Raw genomic sequence first — 15,477 nt, forward strand, 5'->3', positions numbered from 1 at the left:
TCATAGTTCTTTGTTTTGCAGGAAAATACCCGAGTGCAGAAAACGGCACATTTTCTATTTTTGTATGAAGGATCCACAGTTTTTTATTCATGAACATATTTATGTATGTAATAGCAGAAAGTAAATCATACATAAAGTATTACTCTGTAAATTCGTTTACTAAAACTCAAGCTGATTGTTGCATTTTTCTAAGTTTATGCGTGAGTACTATATTTTTTATTTCCTACTCGTGTAATATAGATGGTCATGAGGTTAGATAACAGTTTCAAGATAGCATATCAGCGACATTATGTTTTTTGCGCATCATTTTGCACACCTTATTCCTTTTTTTTTTTTTTTCTTTGGAATTATATAAAGAGAAGCATTACCGAAGTCCATTTGGCTTCATAGATTTCATATTTTCCTACAAAAATTGCATAATGAAATATACATTCAGATATTCGGTTGTACATTGAGTACTGTTTTATCAAACGTGTTTCAAAAAAATATAAAAATATTTATATATATATATATATATATAAAAATCAGTTGATTTGGTTATAAAAAAAAGATTCTCTTCCTATCTTGGTCACCCTGCTGTATTGCACTCCTGGTAATGTTGGACTGGCTTCACTTTGGAGGAGAAAGGCATCTCATCAGCACTGGAGAGATGTTTACTGTTGCAGCTCTGGGCTCATTTCAAAATTGTCCCTTTGCTCTCTCCATACGGACTGTCCCATGTGCTGCGTCAGTTGGACCAGTGCCACACGGGTGCAGTCTAGCTGCTTACTGTGCACTCAGACTGAACACGTCACTATGATTCAGGCGATCTTGCTGAGGAAAAGAAAGGAAAGAAAAGAGATCAGCATTAAGGTAGTGAGCAAAATATGATTACAATTACTGTAGAGTGAAAACAGGCAAGACAGATGTTGACGCACAGGTCTCCATGTCCTTCTCGCAGATGTAGCTTATGAGATCTTCACAGGAGAAATCGTTCCATAATGCTTCGTGGATGAGACCCGCGCAGTCTTCTCCTTCTTCGTGGCCGTGGCCCCAGTTGTCAGGCTGACCTGGCTTCCATTTCCTGCAGGCGAACAACAGAGGGCGATCACATGTTAGATTTACTGTGTTTGATCTAAGAACCTAGGAGAAAAGCGAATAAAATAAATAGCATCCGACAATTTTCCACTGAATGTGCCTTTATTTTCGGTGGTTAGATCTGATGGCAGATCCCTGTGGTTAACTTTTCTCAGTAATGCTGCATTAAACTTTTTCGCTGTTCAACTCATTGTTCTGTTTGCAGTTTTGTACACTTTAGTGTTTATCTCACTGTTCCCAAAAAGCAGTGAAATGCTTTCACTGGACGTGCCTCTATAAACAATGTTAGAATGAATTTGAATGTGTTTCTTTTGTTTAAATAGGCAGCAACAAGACTTGAGCACTGGAGGTCTACATTCAATACCGTGCAATCACAAACTTTTCATAAGATTTTCACAGGATTTTTCAATGTTTATTTTGTAATGTTTCATGTAACTGAAAACCTACAGTTGTTATTATTGTTGGCATTTTTATTAGAAAGAAGTTCTTTTCTGAAACAAATATCCCTCCTGAGCATTCCCTAATTTACTGTAATACTGACGTGAAAGTAGGTTCAGTCCCATCCAGCCAGCGCCACGTGCGCTCCTCTTCCCTGTCGGTCAGACCCATCCAGAAGTAACCTTTGCCAAAGATCTGCCTCTTCAGCCATTTCTGAGGTCACATGAGGACAGAAAGAAAACTCAGTCAAAACTCACAAATACTAGAGAGCAATGCAATTACAAGATGTGCGACTCACCTGTTCCTCCATGTCGCTGATGATTAATAATGAACCAGACATTGATTCACAGGTTGCCTTTGCATGATCAAAGCTGTACAGGTCTTTGGAGAAAAAATAGCACTTGTCTCTGTAGTTTAGCCATTCAGCAGGGCATCCTGCAAGACATTGAAAAAGCATACAAGTACAATTTGTTTTCTTCTAAAGTGATGTGAGATGAAGAAAAAAAAAGCTCAGTTTAGCAGAAAGTACCGCAAACCTGGCTCTGCCTAGCATTCCTGTAAAACATTTAGTTTTAACCACATAGTTATATATCTATATCTATCAAGAAAAAGCATGAAGAGACAGCAAACTAGGCCACACTAGCTGAGTCCCAGAATGAAAATACAGAGCTGTAAAGGAATGTAACAGGTCTCGCGTGACTAAATTGGCTAGTTGGTGCTTTTTTAGCCTTTGGACCACAGGTGTCGAACTCCAGGCCTCGAGGGCCGGTGTCCTGCAGGTTTTAGATGTGTCCTTGATCCAACGCAGCTGATTTAAATGGCTAAATTACCTCTTCAACATGTCTTGAATTTCTCCAGAAGTCTGGTAATGAACTAATCATTTGATTCAGATGTGTTGAAACAGGGTGACATCTAAAACCTGCAGGACACCGGCCCTCGAGGCCTGGAGTTCAACACTAGATATATGCTATCTGACTAAGTCAACATAATCATTCTGATACTGATTATGAAGTCATACCTGGAGCCCATACGGTAGGACCCACTGCCTCATCCTGCAGAGACACAGGTCCAAAAGGAACTGCAGGGACCCGGATTGGTAGTCCTGGTTGCCCGGGTGGTCCTACTGGCCCTGAGGGCCCTACTGGTCCTGGCAGTCCCCTTGGTCCTTGCTCTCCAGGTGGTCCAATTGGGCCACGGATACCTGGTGGGCCCTGTACACCCTGAGGACCAGGTTGTCCATCTCTTCCAGGCAAACCAGCACTACCTGGTTCTCCTTTAGTACCAGGTGGTCCAGCTCTGCCTCCTGACCCTCTAGGGCCCTTTGACCCGGGGCTGCCAGGTATGCCTGGGAGACCCTTTAACCCTGGAAGGCCCGGTGGTCCTGGACTACCCTGCTCTCCTCTAGGTCCTCGGATCCCAGGAGCTCCCTTGTCTCCTTTCTCTCCCTTCTGGCCTGACTGACCAGGTAGTCCCTGAGGTCCTTTGTCCCCTCTTGGCCCTCTGGGACCAGGGGGACCTGAAACAAAAGAACATTCTCTAACTTTCTCAATTTAATCTTAGCAAGAAAGTTAAAATAATATTTAAAATTTAAAACAGACATTGATTCATGTAATAAATTTTGCAGGCACACTTCTCTTACCCTTTAAAATAGTAAAGTTGGTTATTAGTTGTGAATGCTTGGTGTCCACCAGCTTCATCTCCTCCATGACAATAGAGAGGCTTGTGACCTCCTTGTCCAAACGCGCTGCCAGCTCTTCCTGCTGTGACCTCAGACTCGTTGCGTCTGTCCTCACGTCAGCCATGCTGTTGTTGAGGTTTAGCAGGAAGTCTGAATGACGGCCGACTGTCTCTGAACAAGTGCGTAAATCATTCAGGTTTAGATTGATTGCACCAAGAAGCTGTGTGGTGAAGCTGATGTTGCCGGTCACACGATCAATACTCTGCTCCGACTCATCCAGTCGCACCTCTAGGCGGTCAAACTTTGTAGATGTGAGGTTGCCGAAGTCCCTCTGCTGATCCATGATCTCCCTTAGAGTCTGGTCATGAGCCTCTGCCAGGCTGCTGGTGTTCTGGAGCTGGTTAGCAATAAATGTGAGCTGTGTCCCCACATCCTCCAGGCTGTCATTGTTGGACTTAGCTAGAGCTGAGGTATTACTGGCCAAGATTTGCAGGTTTTCCACTTTGCTACGAAGCCACTCTGTATCAGAGCGGGTCTGTCGGTTGTTCTGTTCAAGGCTCTGAAAGTCATTGCGCATCTTATGAATAGCCTGGCTGGTGTCATCGACTGAGCGTTGCAGAGCAGCAATGAGGCCTCTCTGCTGGGCCTGAGTGAGGTTGAGACTGCTGATACTTAGCAGCGCCTGATTTTGGAGTTTTACCTGCTGCTGGAGTTCTCTTTGCAACCTAACTGTGTCTTCCTGAAGACCCTCAATGATGTTGCCGTACGACTGCAGACTGCCATTTACAGAGCGCAAGGTGGCTGTGTTAATGTTCAGCAGTCCTTGAATGGAGCCCTGGCTGCTCTGGATGTCTGAGCCAATGTTCTGCAGCTGATTCAGCTTAACTTGATCATTGCGGATGCGCTCTTCCACCGCAGACAGCTGCCTCTGGAGAGTCCAGATGTTGTTCTTAAAAGCCTGGATCTCTGTGGTGGTATTCTCCGACTTCTCCCCGGTCTGATCATCTGAAGATGCAGATTTGTACAGTAAATTATAATAAAAATACGTCGATGATTCACTGTAGCTTTTAGTTACAGCTTTTGATTTCAAAGTGTGAGCCTAGATACATACCTAGCTTTTTCAAATCAGTCTCAACAGCAATGATCTTTCCTCCATAGTTTGCAATACCTTCAGACACACTGTCAACTCTTTGCACCACTGTAAAGAAAACAGGGCAGGCAAGACAAAGGTTAGCTACACAGGGTCTGTCTTTCATTAACAAACAAAATAGGTATGACAGAACTGCCTGCAACCACAGACACCGTATATAAATGGGATCAGAGAGGAAACCAATTAAAGTCTCTGACATACACTATAGGGGAGATGTGTCCACATCTCTTGGAGGCATGTAATAATGACAAACCCTGAGTAATGTAATCCCTTGGGTTACACCAGATTCAGACATAAAGCGATATGGAGTTGCTGTGCATTGAAAAGGAAAAAGGCATTAAGAAAGAGAGAGAGAGGGGGAGGAAGACACACTGATTCACCAATGATGGTGTGGGTGGTCAGTGACCAATGCTTAGATGGTAGGTGCATAGGAGGACATTGCAGAGGGCCTTAGGGGACAGGAAGTGACCTGAGGGGGGGTCTTCAGTAAACAAGCGGATCAAAGATGACCAGTGGAGACAGACTCTGTGGCAGGGAGGCTCTTCACGCCCCCACAGGCGACACAGGCATTCATTTCCTCTGGAATGTGTCTGGGATTCCAGGGATGCATCCCGCTTCTACCTCCAGTCTCACCAGGGGGACACATCCTGTAAGTGGGAACAGCACTGGCTCCTCTGCTGTGAAGCTGCATCTGAACTGTTTACTTCAGGAATAAGGATAACGGCTGAATCCATGGGCTTTAATTATTGACCAGAAACTAAATATATCTATTCCTCTGAATGGGAGCAAGCATCAAAATGCTTTAGATTAATGTTAGCATGAAGTGTGTCTCTGTTTAGTTTTAAATCTTTTTTTAAAAAATGTACAGACTAAACTAGGACATACAACTTTTTAATTGGTGAGTTCTAGAAATCGTGGTAGGCTGATTTTGTGGTTTGAACTGAGTTACAATAGCTGTTTTCATCTGTTGTCAGATTGTATGCTAAACAAAAACGTCTGGAAATTTAATTCTGAAAATGTTTCCCGTCTTTGGCTTTTTAACCCTCTCCAAAACCCACCTAAACTTGTTTCTGGGAATAAGCAAACCAGTAAAACTGTCTTGCGATGCAACTGTACCACATTATTTTTTAGTTATGAATCTAAAAGGTCAGTTGGATAGGAAATACTGTACACACAGAAAATTAAATGTAACGCATTTCCAGTAACCAGATGTACAATGAAGCTTAAAAAAGCATATAAACTTTAAGCTCTGCAGACCTATCGTAATCTACACCTATGGCACATTGTTTCATTAGCAAACACACAGACACACACACACACACACACTAACCTGGAAACTAAAACTAAACATGAGCAGAAGCTTCTGGAACTTTTCCACATGTTCTGTTCATGGGCTGGCCTCAGGAGAGGATCATTGCATCACACAGTGGTAAAATTAACCATAAAACACACATGCAAAAAGCTGAAATTACAACAGGGTTGCAGAGGAAAGCATTATTTTGCCTCATAGACCCAAATGTTGTAGAAATGAGCTGTTTTGTACTCAGTTTGAAGTCTTTCCAAGATTTTGTGTGGGCAGGTTCTGAAACTGTGTGTCGGCTCTGTCCGGGCTGGCTTGTAAAGTCAAACTCTCTTATGCAACTTTTTAATGAAGTGAGTGAACTTCAAACTCCAAGATTGAGCTGAATCTAAGAAGGCTAGCACAACATTAGCTGACATGATGGCGACACTTTAGCATTAGCTGTCCATTGCAGTAAATTTCGCTAAAGCGGGTAGAACAGGAAACAAAAAACACGTTTACATAGGGATTCTGTCTGCAGCAGAAGTGCTGAACTGATCAATGAAATGTTCTTTGCTCATGAACCGAAAGACGGAATAATGCGCTATTTTTTCATTTAAAGTTAATCTATAAAGAAATGTCAGTATTTGGCTCTTTGGTGTTTTATGCTTGGAATTCAGAGTCACAGGCTTCTGGTCCTTTTTTTGTTGTTGTCTTTGAGGAAAATTAATGGGACGTGAACCCATGAGCTCTGAGAAGAACCTAATTTTGCTTTTGGTTCTGTCAATTGAGAAAACAAGCTGCAGGAGAGAAGACTGGGGTCACTGCCTCCCAACTACACTTCTGAGTTTAAACTGCATCAAAACAAAAGAGCCACATGCAGGACGTTTCTGTGGGTCAGTGATGGAGGACAGAGAGAGACACACAAGTTTATTGCGTAGAAGACTCTGGGTCTCACTACATAACCATCTGGAGCTGGGAGTGTGTTTAGGCTGAACTGTGGTTCCCTTGACAGAGCAGCGCTTCAGTGCCAGTAAAAACCCAGTTTCAGTGGGTTCTGCTGGAGTTGCACTGAGTTCACTCACTTCTCATCTGGGATCAATTAGGCCTGCCTGAAAACATGCAGCGAGGAACAAGAAAGACCGGCTGAGCTCACAGCGTAAGGGGACATCATTGTTCGTGTACTCAAGGCACACAGATAAGCCCCGAACATGTTAACTTCACGCCATTTTCACCAATTGAAAATAAGACAGGGACATAGAGCAGTCACATATGGGAATGTTTAAGACAATTATAGCAGGAACATTCAGAGTTCAATCCTCCAAAAGACGGCGGGACTGCTTCCCGACCTGGAAAAAATTAGAAAAAAAAGCCAACCAGGAAGTTCAGCTCCACAAAGCCTGAAGAACTTCTCCGGAGGTGTGAGCTTTGGGGGAGTTCGTAAAATAAACTGAGAGAAGGTTGCGGGGTGGAGAGAGAAAAGAGAGAAGGCAGACAGACAGTCAGATGAAGTTGAAATTTAAAGGGTATGTTCACCCAAATTACATAGAAAAATACTGTACATGCTCACGACTGATGTTTGTAGTCATGCATACTGTATAGTTTTTGGCGATAATGTGGGGGCTTATACTAAAAGGTGAGTAAAATTAAATTTCAGTCAGAACTCATATGGACAAAAGAGGATTGTGATTTCCATCAGCATTACATTTATATTTGGTGGCATTGCTCTGTTTAGGGATACCCTCCTGTGTGCATAAGACAGTGTTTGCCGAAAGGTAAAGACAGAAAATCCAATTTTGGAAAAAAAACACATATTACGACAATGACAATGTTTCAAATTGCTTGTTGAAGCAACCAATGGATATGAGTACAGTATAGTACTGTGGAAAAGTCTTGAGCTACCCATTATTTCTTTAGATATTTCTTTAACAGCATCTTGAGCAATAGTTTTCAGAGGAATTTTAGGACTACTGGAAGACAAAAAAACTAAAAAACTACAGCATCTACAGCAGATGAACAGTATGCAAAAGTTACATCAGTTGCATCTGGCCCTTCAGTTGATCCATCAATGGTTTGCTGAAGCCTCATCAGAAATGGTCTCAGTGGAAGGGTGGCTGTCAAGAAGCCACTGGTAAGGAAGGGAAACAGAGAGAAAAGACTGAGGTCTTCCAAATTACACAAGAACTGGATTGAAAATCAGTGGCAACAGGTCTTATGGAATGATGAATCCAAATGTAAAATTTTTGGTTTAAATCATCAGTATATACGGAAGAGATCAGGAGAGAGTGTGTAACTGTTACAGTCATATACTGTCTGTCATGGATTAGCCTCCCCAGAACCTAGATCTCAGCATTATTAAAGCAGGTGGGATCGTCTTGACAACAAACAATACAAAAGGCAGAAACATCGAAAGTAGAGCTTTGGATGTCCTTCAAGAAGTCTGCAGAACTATTCCTGAAGACGACTTAAAGAAATGACAAGAAAGCTGATTAACTTTCAAGCTCATTTTTGCTTTATATACTGTATATGTTTGTACATTTATATATGTTTTGATTTCTACATGCACCTATTTCCTATTTTCCTATCAAAATATAAAGGAATGGGGATTGGCTAAAGCCTTTCACAGTACTGTATCATCTTCTCTGGCTATTTCACGTTTCCATTCACAATATATAGAGTATCTGGAGTCACCCCGCATGTGAAATGCACTGCCAGGCATATTTGTTTTGTTAGCTGTTTCTCTTGGGTTCAATCACTGTTTGTTTTTGGTAACTTCATATTTACACATGAAGGTGAAATCTCTCATGTGATTCTGCAAGAAAGTAAACAAGAATTTTTTCATAAAATCGAAAACTCCTTGAGTAATTTTTTTTTTTTGGGGGGGGGGTGTATTTGGTTTAACAGGGCGTTTATCTGTAACAGGAAATGTAGAGAGAGCAAATTGAGGGTAAAACTGTTTTCCTCGTGGATGTGGCAGAAGTGTTGTCATACTTTCCATTACTGAAACATTGAATAATGACAATGAAGCATTGCAAAAGAACATTCATGTCATACTTCAGCATGCTGAAGTCCACTCAAGGGACGGAGAGCTGTTTGCCTCACACACAGGAGGTCTCATACGGTCATGAAACAGTGAAGCTCTTGGCAGCACAAAGAGAAAACTAATGATATGTTTGGATGGTTACTCCATCAACATAATGTAAGTGAATCATTTCAACATTTTAGAAAACAAAGGGCGTCATTGTAGAAGTGTTTGCCATCCTCTAATTTATTCTCTTAGATTACAGTGATAGTGGAAAGGAGTGTGGCGGGCAGCTTGTTTTACCTTTATATCCAAGTATAGCAACAGCGATGGTGAGGAGTGTACACAGCACATAGAGCAGAGCTATGGAAGTCTTCAGTGCCCATTCATTCTTACACTTCGTGCACTGGGTGCCCTCCTGGATTCCTGCGTAAAAACATGAAAGAATACCAAATGAGTCAATACACTTTGCTTCCTATGGAGCATTTTTCTGAATCAGAAATGCCTAAAGTGTGTAGGTGGAGTTTGGTGTTCGCTAAGGACTCCAGGAGACCCACATCTGGATAAACAGCCCTGGAGTCTACATTAAAGAGGCCAGCTCTTCCATCGGGGGTCCTGGTGGAGAAGGGACGCAAAAACAATCCCCCCCACTGACTTGTTTAGACTCAGCGACATGCTTATTTTCCTGAACTTAGTCTTCTCTCAGCAAACTGCCTCTCTTTCAGTTGCCTTGTGTGAAAAGATTTCTTCCCAGAGAAACGGAGGCAAACGGCGTGTAGATTTTTTTTTTTAATGCAGTGTCAGGACTGTGGAATGAAATTAGGGGCCCTTAGCGTGTGGGGACACTTTTGGAATATTCCTTTTCAAGGATATTTTTCATGACAGATGAGTGGTGAGCTCTACAGTGCTGACGGGAACACAGCTGCATTTCATTTTCAGTTCAGGGAGTGTGTGTGTGTGTGTGTGTGTGTGTGTGTGTGTGTGTGTGTGTGTGTGTGTGTGTGTGTGTAAAGGTTGGGAATGTAGTGTGTGAGTATGTGTGAATTTTGTGTTTTTGGGGGGTGTTTGCTTTTCATGTACCTGGAATAAAAAAAATTATAAAGGAATACAAGATATATTCAGATTAACAGGAGCCAGTCAGTTCCCATAATACGTGGACCTGTAAAGTGCAAGAATCACTTAGTGCCAAAGGTTTAACCACACATCGAGCTCGAGTGTGTTTTATATGATGAGGTAATTCTTAAATAAACTAAAAATCCAGCACCGATTGGATCCTCAGTGTCCCACTGGGAGTTTCGATGCCAAAGTTAACAACATCATTTATTCTTATTGGTGTGAAGGGATTTTTTTTAAGATCACTGAGTGTTAGACCTCAGTCAAAGACGGTGTCAAGTTGGAGAGGAGGTGGAACACCTGGTCAACCTCAACAGGAGATTTACTGTAAAGAGTACAAGTGATGGATGAAACTGAAAAAGGGAGTTCTAGATGTAATCATTCCATGTGATTGATTCTGTGCAAACTCAAATGACACCACCATTACCTCACTGACCAGCAAGAAGACCTACTTTACTTCATATGCCTTAAGGTGGACTCAGTGTATCGGGCCAGCACCCACACTGTTAAAAGCACGTCTTCAGTCGAGGTAAACTAACAAATCAGCCAAGCTGTTTTAACCTGTTGTAGAGGTTGGGATGTTCGCGGTAGATCTTTTGGATCCCGATGGTTGCAAATTGGGAGGTCCATGAATTGGACTTGACTGGAATTTGTCAACCATTACAAACCTTATGTTCTGGCATTCGTGATGATGGTGATGATACAATGACACATGCCACCTACCAAAAAATTGCCACCCCCAGTGGCCCTTAATCAAGGCCTCCCCTAGCAGGACCCCTTCCCACTGCAAAATCTGCTCAGGAAAAGTTTGAGGGACGAATCAAAGAAGCCAAGAATTCATACAGCCTCCACATTTCCCACATCACAATGTCCTCACAGCATTCAGGCCTCACGTAGCAACCTACAGCAACCAGGATCCACTGCCAACATCCTGGTACCTAATACCAGAGAACACCCACAGAGATCTCATTTCTGAGTCAGAGCTGTTTAGGCAGTACAAGGTGACTTATACAATAAAAAGTAAGAGGCTGACTGGTGTATGACTTATACTGAAGTCAAGTCAAGTCAAGTGGCTTTTATCGTCATTTCAACCATGTACAGTGGTACAGTACAGAGTGGAACGAGACAGCGTTCCCCTGAGAACATGGTGTTACACATGACATATAACAGACAATCAACACAGGACTACGTAAAGTGCAACGTGCAAAAATGGCAAAAAAACAAGACAAGACAGTGCAACACTAGACAGAACAGGATGTTGGAACGGATGCTATAAGTGTCTGTGATGGAGGGAAGAGAGGGTATTGCGATCCGATACGGTGCCTTTACCATATCAGACAGTGATGCAGCTGCTCAGGATATATAATTTTACCACTGGGATTTTTTCTTTTGTTGCACAAATATTAGTGTTCAAATTTTGCCCTCCAAAAGTTTATGGCCATACCTGTAGTGATCTTCTTTCTGAGGAAATTATAATTTAAACAAAAAGGTTTTTTAATCACACTTGTCTTTACTCAATGTGGAGATTAAAAAACACTCAATTCATGAACTGTTTATGAGTATTTATTTATTTATTTGCAGGATCCTGAAGCAGTAAATTGACTTCTTCCAATTTCTTCCAATTAACTTCACACCCAAAAACATTTTTTGCTCACCACCAACTTCTAAGGAAGCATCTGTCTGATTTCATGCGGTAGCTTTTGGATTATTTTTGCAGGAAACGATACAGGTGAGAACAATTAGTCTAAGTTGCATCATAGTAAACTGCTAACACAGAAGAGTCTGTAAATATGAAGCAAACTACAGAGATTTGGCAGTTTTTAAAATGCTTTTGTTCCTGATCCAAACTTTACTCTGTCAACTTAAACAGAGAAGATTTACTTTTCAGCTCAAAACTGTACTATAAAAAAAAAATTGGTCTTGAGCATTTGTTTCCAACGATGACAACGCAGAAGCCCATAAATCTTATCAAAGTGTTTCAAAGCAAGACGTTTTTAAGCAAAATCAGTAACTTGTGACTCTCTTCTTGCCAAAATATTCACTTCTTTTCATTCTATGGCCACAGAAAGATTAGGAAAGCGTGACATGAGTCAAAGAAATGAGAGAAAACTGTGGAAACTGCAGTACTCAGGCAGGTTAAGAGCCTCGTTTGCCTTCTTATGTGTATTAACAGGTATTCATCCCTGAAACATGTTCATCTTTTCAAAAACACAGGTCTGGTTCAGGGCATGGAGCGAAAGTGATTACCACATCAGGAGTTACCAAAGTCTTTCCTCTGCTTGGTTTAACTGTAAGCAGAGAAGTGCACTCTGGGAATATGGCCATGATAAATGATTGCCTTTTCTGAATCATTCATAACTGCTGGCATGTTTGAAGTGTCAGCTCGTGCAAACTTCCCCAATGAAGTGAGCACATCAGTTCATCAGCTCACAGTAATCAAAGTGCTGCTGTTCCAATCCAAACAAGCTGACAGTGTTTACAAATCTGCTGCGCTGAAATGATACCAAAACACTTTGTAAGTGTATGAACTATTGCACAGGCTAAACTCTTTTCCATCTCAGTGCACCCCTGATTGATGAGCTTCAGATGCTCCGTGGATTAAGTGGAGAATTTTGAATCTGACAGCTGCCGTGACACAAAACACGTGGCAAACATCACAATAGGAAAGGCGAGACTTCGGTTTCACAGCTAATTTACAAGAACAAAGAGAAAAGGCATCAGATGGAAAAGCTTAAACCTGAGTGTCCACACATGAGTGGGCTGTCCAGTTCAGAGGTCATAGCGTGCCTGCCGATTATTCCCAGTGGGTCACTTCCTGGATAATCGGGGACAAATGCTGCTTGCTTTTTCTTTTTATTTGTGTGTCAATTGTTCATCTTTTTTTACAGCTGGATTCCATAAACGTGAATCATCAGCACAGGACAAACTAAAGCAGATACACTTCTAACTGACTTGTGTTGACTCAGTACCAGAAGCTACATTACCCTCGGGGCTGGAAGTAAAATCTTTCACTTTCCTAAGAACTCAGAGATTTCACATGTGACAACCACAGTTTTTTTTTTAACTTTAACCCAACCAAATGGCCAACGTGCAACTAAGACAAAATTAAAAGTTTAACTTGTGACAGGATATGTTTAGTTTGAAACACAAATCCTACCATCAGTATCCACTTTCCCTCCAAAGGCTATGACTACATTGGCCTTGATAGCCAGCTGCAACATCACCACCAAGGTGTGTCCACCATAACATATCTAGTTTCTATTGTCACAGTTTCCATTGGGCCTGCACATAAATTTGTCACATTGCACGCCAGCTCTGTGTTCTCAGAGGTCATGGCCACTTTACACACTTTATGAGATCAGGACAATTTGAAGAAGCATTTAATTGGATAATTCCAAATAAATGCAAGGACAAGTTTCTTATTAATTAAAGAGCTCCGTTTATTTTCTCTGAAGATAATGCGTGTATAGTCTTACTGTTGCAAGGCAAAAAAAAACAGCTGTTCACCTCACAGCAGCTCTTCGTGAAGTTTTCTGAGGCATACCGCTCCTCGAATCGAGGTAGATGTTAGGGTTTTTACAATAGTCAAATCAAGGACAGGAAAACTTGGTTTCATTTAGATAAGGCGTTGTTTTGTAAACTACAAATAACTGCCTGGAGGCATTTTTGCAATGGTCACAAGTGACAAAACAAAAAGGACTGTGTATGCTAAGTATGTGGCAATCTGATATTTGGATCAGATATTAATACTGATACTGATACTGATACTGATCTAAAGGCTGGATCAGATAACGATTACATATCGATATTTCTGACTGATATCGGTGATGATATCTGATCCAGCTATTGATCAGATATTGCCAGTCTATTCAGTTCAGTTTGATGGTTTTGTGTTTAATTAACCATGGGACAGCGACAGCCGGTAACAGACCTAATATAGCGCGATAGAAGCTGTGTATATTGTATGTACATAGCCCAACCATCAAGGCAAAAAGCCACTCTCCATGGGTTCTTTTGGGGTCTTATTCCTGATAAAAAAAAAAAAAAACCCCGAAATTGTTGATTTTTGCTCCACAATATTGAAAGATCTTGTAATTTAGCGTAAAAGGTTTCCTAAAGACAAAGAGTCATATCCACACTTTACCCAAATGAATAAAGTCTAAAGTATAACAACTGTCTGTTTGTGTGACAAGCAGACACAGGGAAATCAGTCAGTCACTACAAACAAGCTTTCACACATTCTCAAATGTCTGACACACTAACACAGCCCAGATGCACGAAACCTAACAAATAAATAAAATATGGAGAGGTTTGCAGCCCAACAAGCCTGTCTGTGCATGTAGTCGGCTCAGACCTGATAAATAGAAAAGTTTCTGGAGTGACAAATTTCTCAGTATGAGAGGAAGATGAACTTTCACGAGACAGTGGAAAAACACCACGAGCGTCAGGCTCCTTGACCACAGTTTACCATCAGAGACTCCTTTAGTTTGGTTCCTCATCATTAAAGCGGACACCAGTTCGTCATCTTTCCCATTCGCCTACACAGTTAGACACAGTCGGATCATACTGACCACAACCACAAAAACAACCATCGGCCAGGATGCTCAGACCACAGGCTGACACCAACACTTTTACTGCTCATAGCAAATATAAAAAATGATGCTCCAAACACAAAGGGCCTTTCCAAAACAGGAAAAATACACTAGTGGGTTTTCGATGAAAAGGATTCCCTTTGTCATCCTGTATGTTTCCAACAAAGTCATCCATTGTTTCTGTAAAACCTCTGAGTTGGAACAATGTCCAGACAGTGTCCACCTTGGTGATAAAAAAATGTATCCAAGCCTGCATCTTTCATCAACCTCATTTCCTGAAACAAAGGATTACACAAACATCGTCTTTTTCATCTCAACATGGGCTCTGAAATGACAAAATAATGTCCAGGAGGCCACAGCTGATACATGTGCCTTGTTCATTAAAACACCATGTTTATTTACTGTAAATAGCAGCAGGGACGCTATAGTAACGGCTGAGAACACAAAGCTGTGAGCTGAGGTCACACAAACTGTGATTTGGATCCCTGCCTTGCTTAACATGCTCTCAAGCCCTTTCCAGGAACCAGAGTGCAGATCTACTCCAAAAGGGTAATCAGTGAATTTATACCTGGCACCAAAGACAAAGAAAGGAGTTCAAGACAAACTTCAGCTTCAGTGGAAGAAGCCTTCAAAGACTTCACAGGAATACTCACTAGTCTTGTGAAAAAATACAGTTTTTCATAAGACTGCATAGAGTCCTGTGAAAAACTAAGCGCATCCTTACTGCTTCCATAGGAATTAAGAGGACAGTCAAATGCACTTGATTAACAGATCATCTGTAAGTGTGACCACCTCGATAAAAGCAGAAGTTTTGGCAGTTTGTGGTGAAGATAAAGACTGAGCCTCCAATGGAGCTCTGGCTGAGGTGTCTGAGATGGAAATGGGGAGTTGGTGGGTTGCACGAAGGAGAGTCTGAAAGGGAGAATGACGGAGAGCACAGATTTAAACCATGCAAAGCAGAGGCTGATTGGCTCAAAGAAGGCGGGCGAGAAGATGATTAGACTAGAGCAATGATGTCAGTACTGAGATTGACAGCATGGGAAAGCAGTAGACGTGTAAAGAACAGAAAAGCAGCTTACGCAGAAGCTTCATATTCTACAGGCCTCAGTTAGCATGTTAAATGTTAAA

The 15,477-nt window shown here is 41.6% G+C and overlaps 1 protein-coding gene across 1 annotated transcript in view; it reads right to left on the reverse strand.

Annotated features, from left to right (window-relative positions):
* Positions 1-55: 55 nt before the first annotated feature.
* The window catches only part of LOC116329279 (collectin-12), a 38,689-nt gene continuing 23,267 nt past the window's right edge, over positions 56-15,477 (reverse strand). Inside the window, exons 3-10 of the mRNA XM_031751279.2 lie at positions 8,948-9,070; positions 4,305-4,391; positions 3,155-4,198; positions 2,534-3,031; positions 1,814-1,950; positions 1,619-1,728; positions 918-1,063; positions 56-813 (exon numbers count right to left, since the gene is read on the reverse strand). Of these exons, the coding sequence (XP_031607139.2) occupies positions 794-813; positions 918-1,063; positions 1,619-1,728; positions 1,814-1,950; positions 2,534-3,031; positions 3,155-4,198; positions 4,305-4,391; positions 8,948-9,070 (2,165 nt within the window). The 3' untranslated portion in view covers positions 56-793. The remainder of the gene's footprint in view (positions 814-917; positions 1,064-1,618; positions 1,729-1,813; positions 1,951-2,533; positions 3,032-3,154; positions 4,199-4,304; positions 4,392-8,947; positions 9,071-15,477) is intronic.

Source organism: Oreochromis aureus, linkage group 9 (assembly GCF_013358895.1).
Source record: "Oreochromis aureus strain Israel breed Guangdong linkage group 9, ZZ_aureus, whole genome shotgun sequence".
Classification (NCBI taxonomy): Eukaryota; Metazoa; Chordata; class Actinopteri; order Cichliformes; family Cichlidae; genus Oreochromis; species Oreochromis aureus.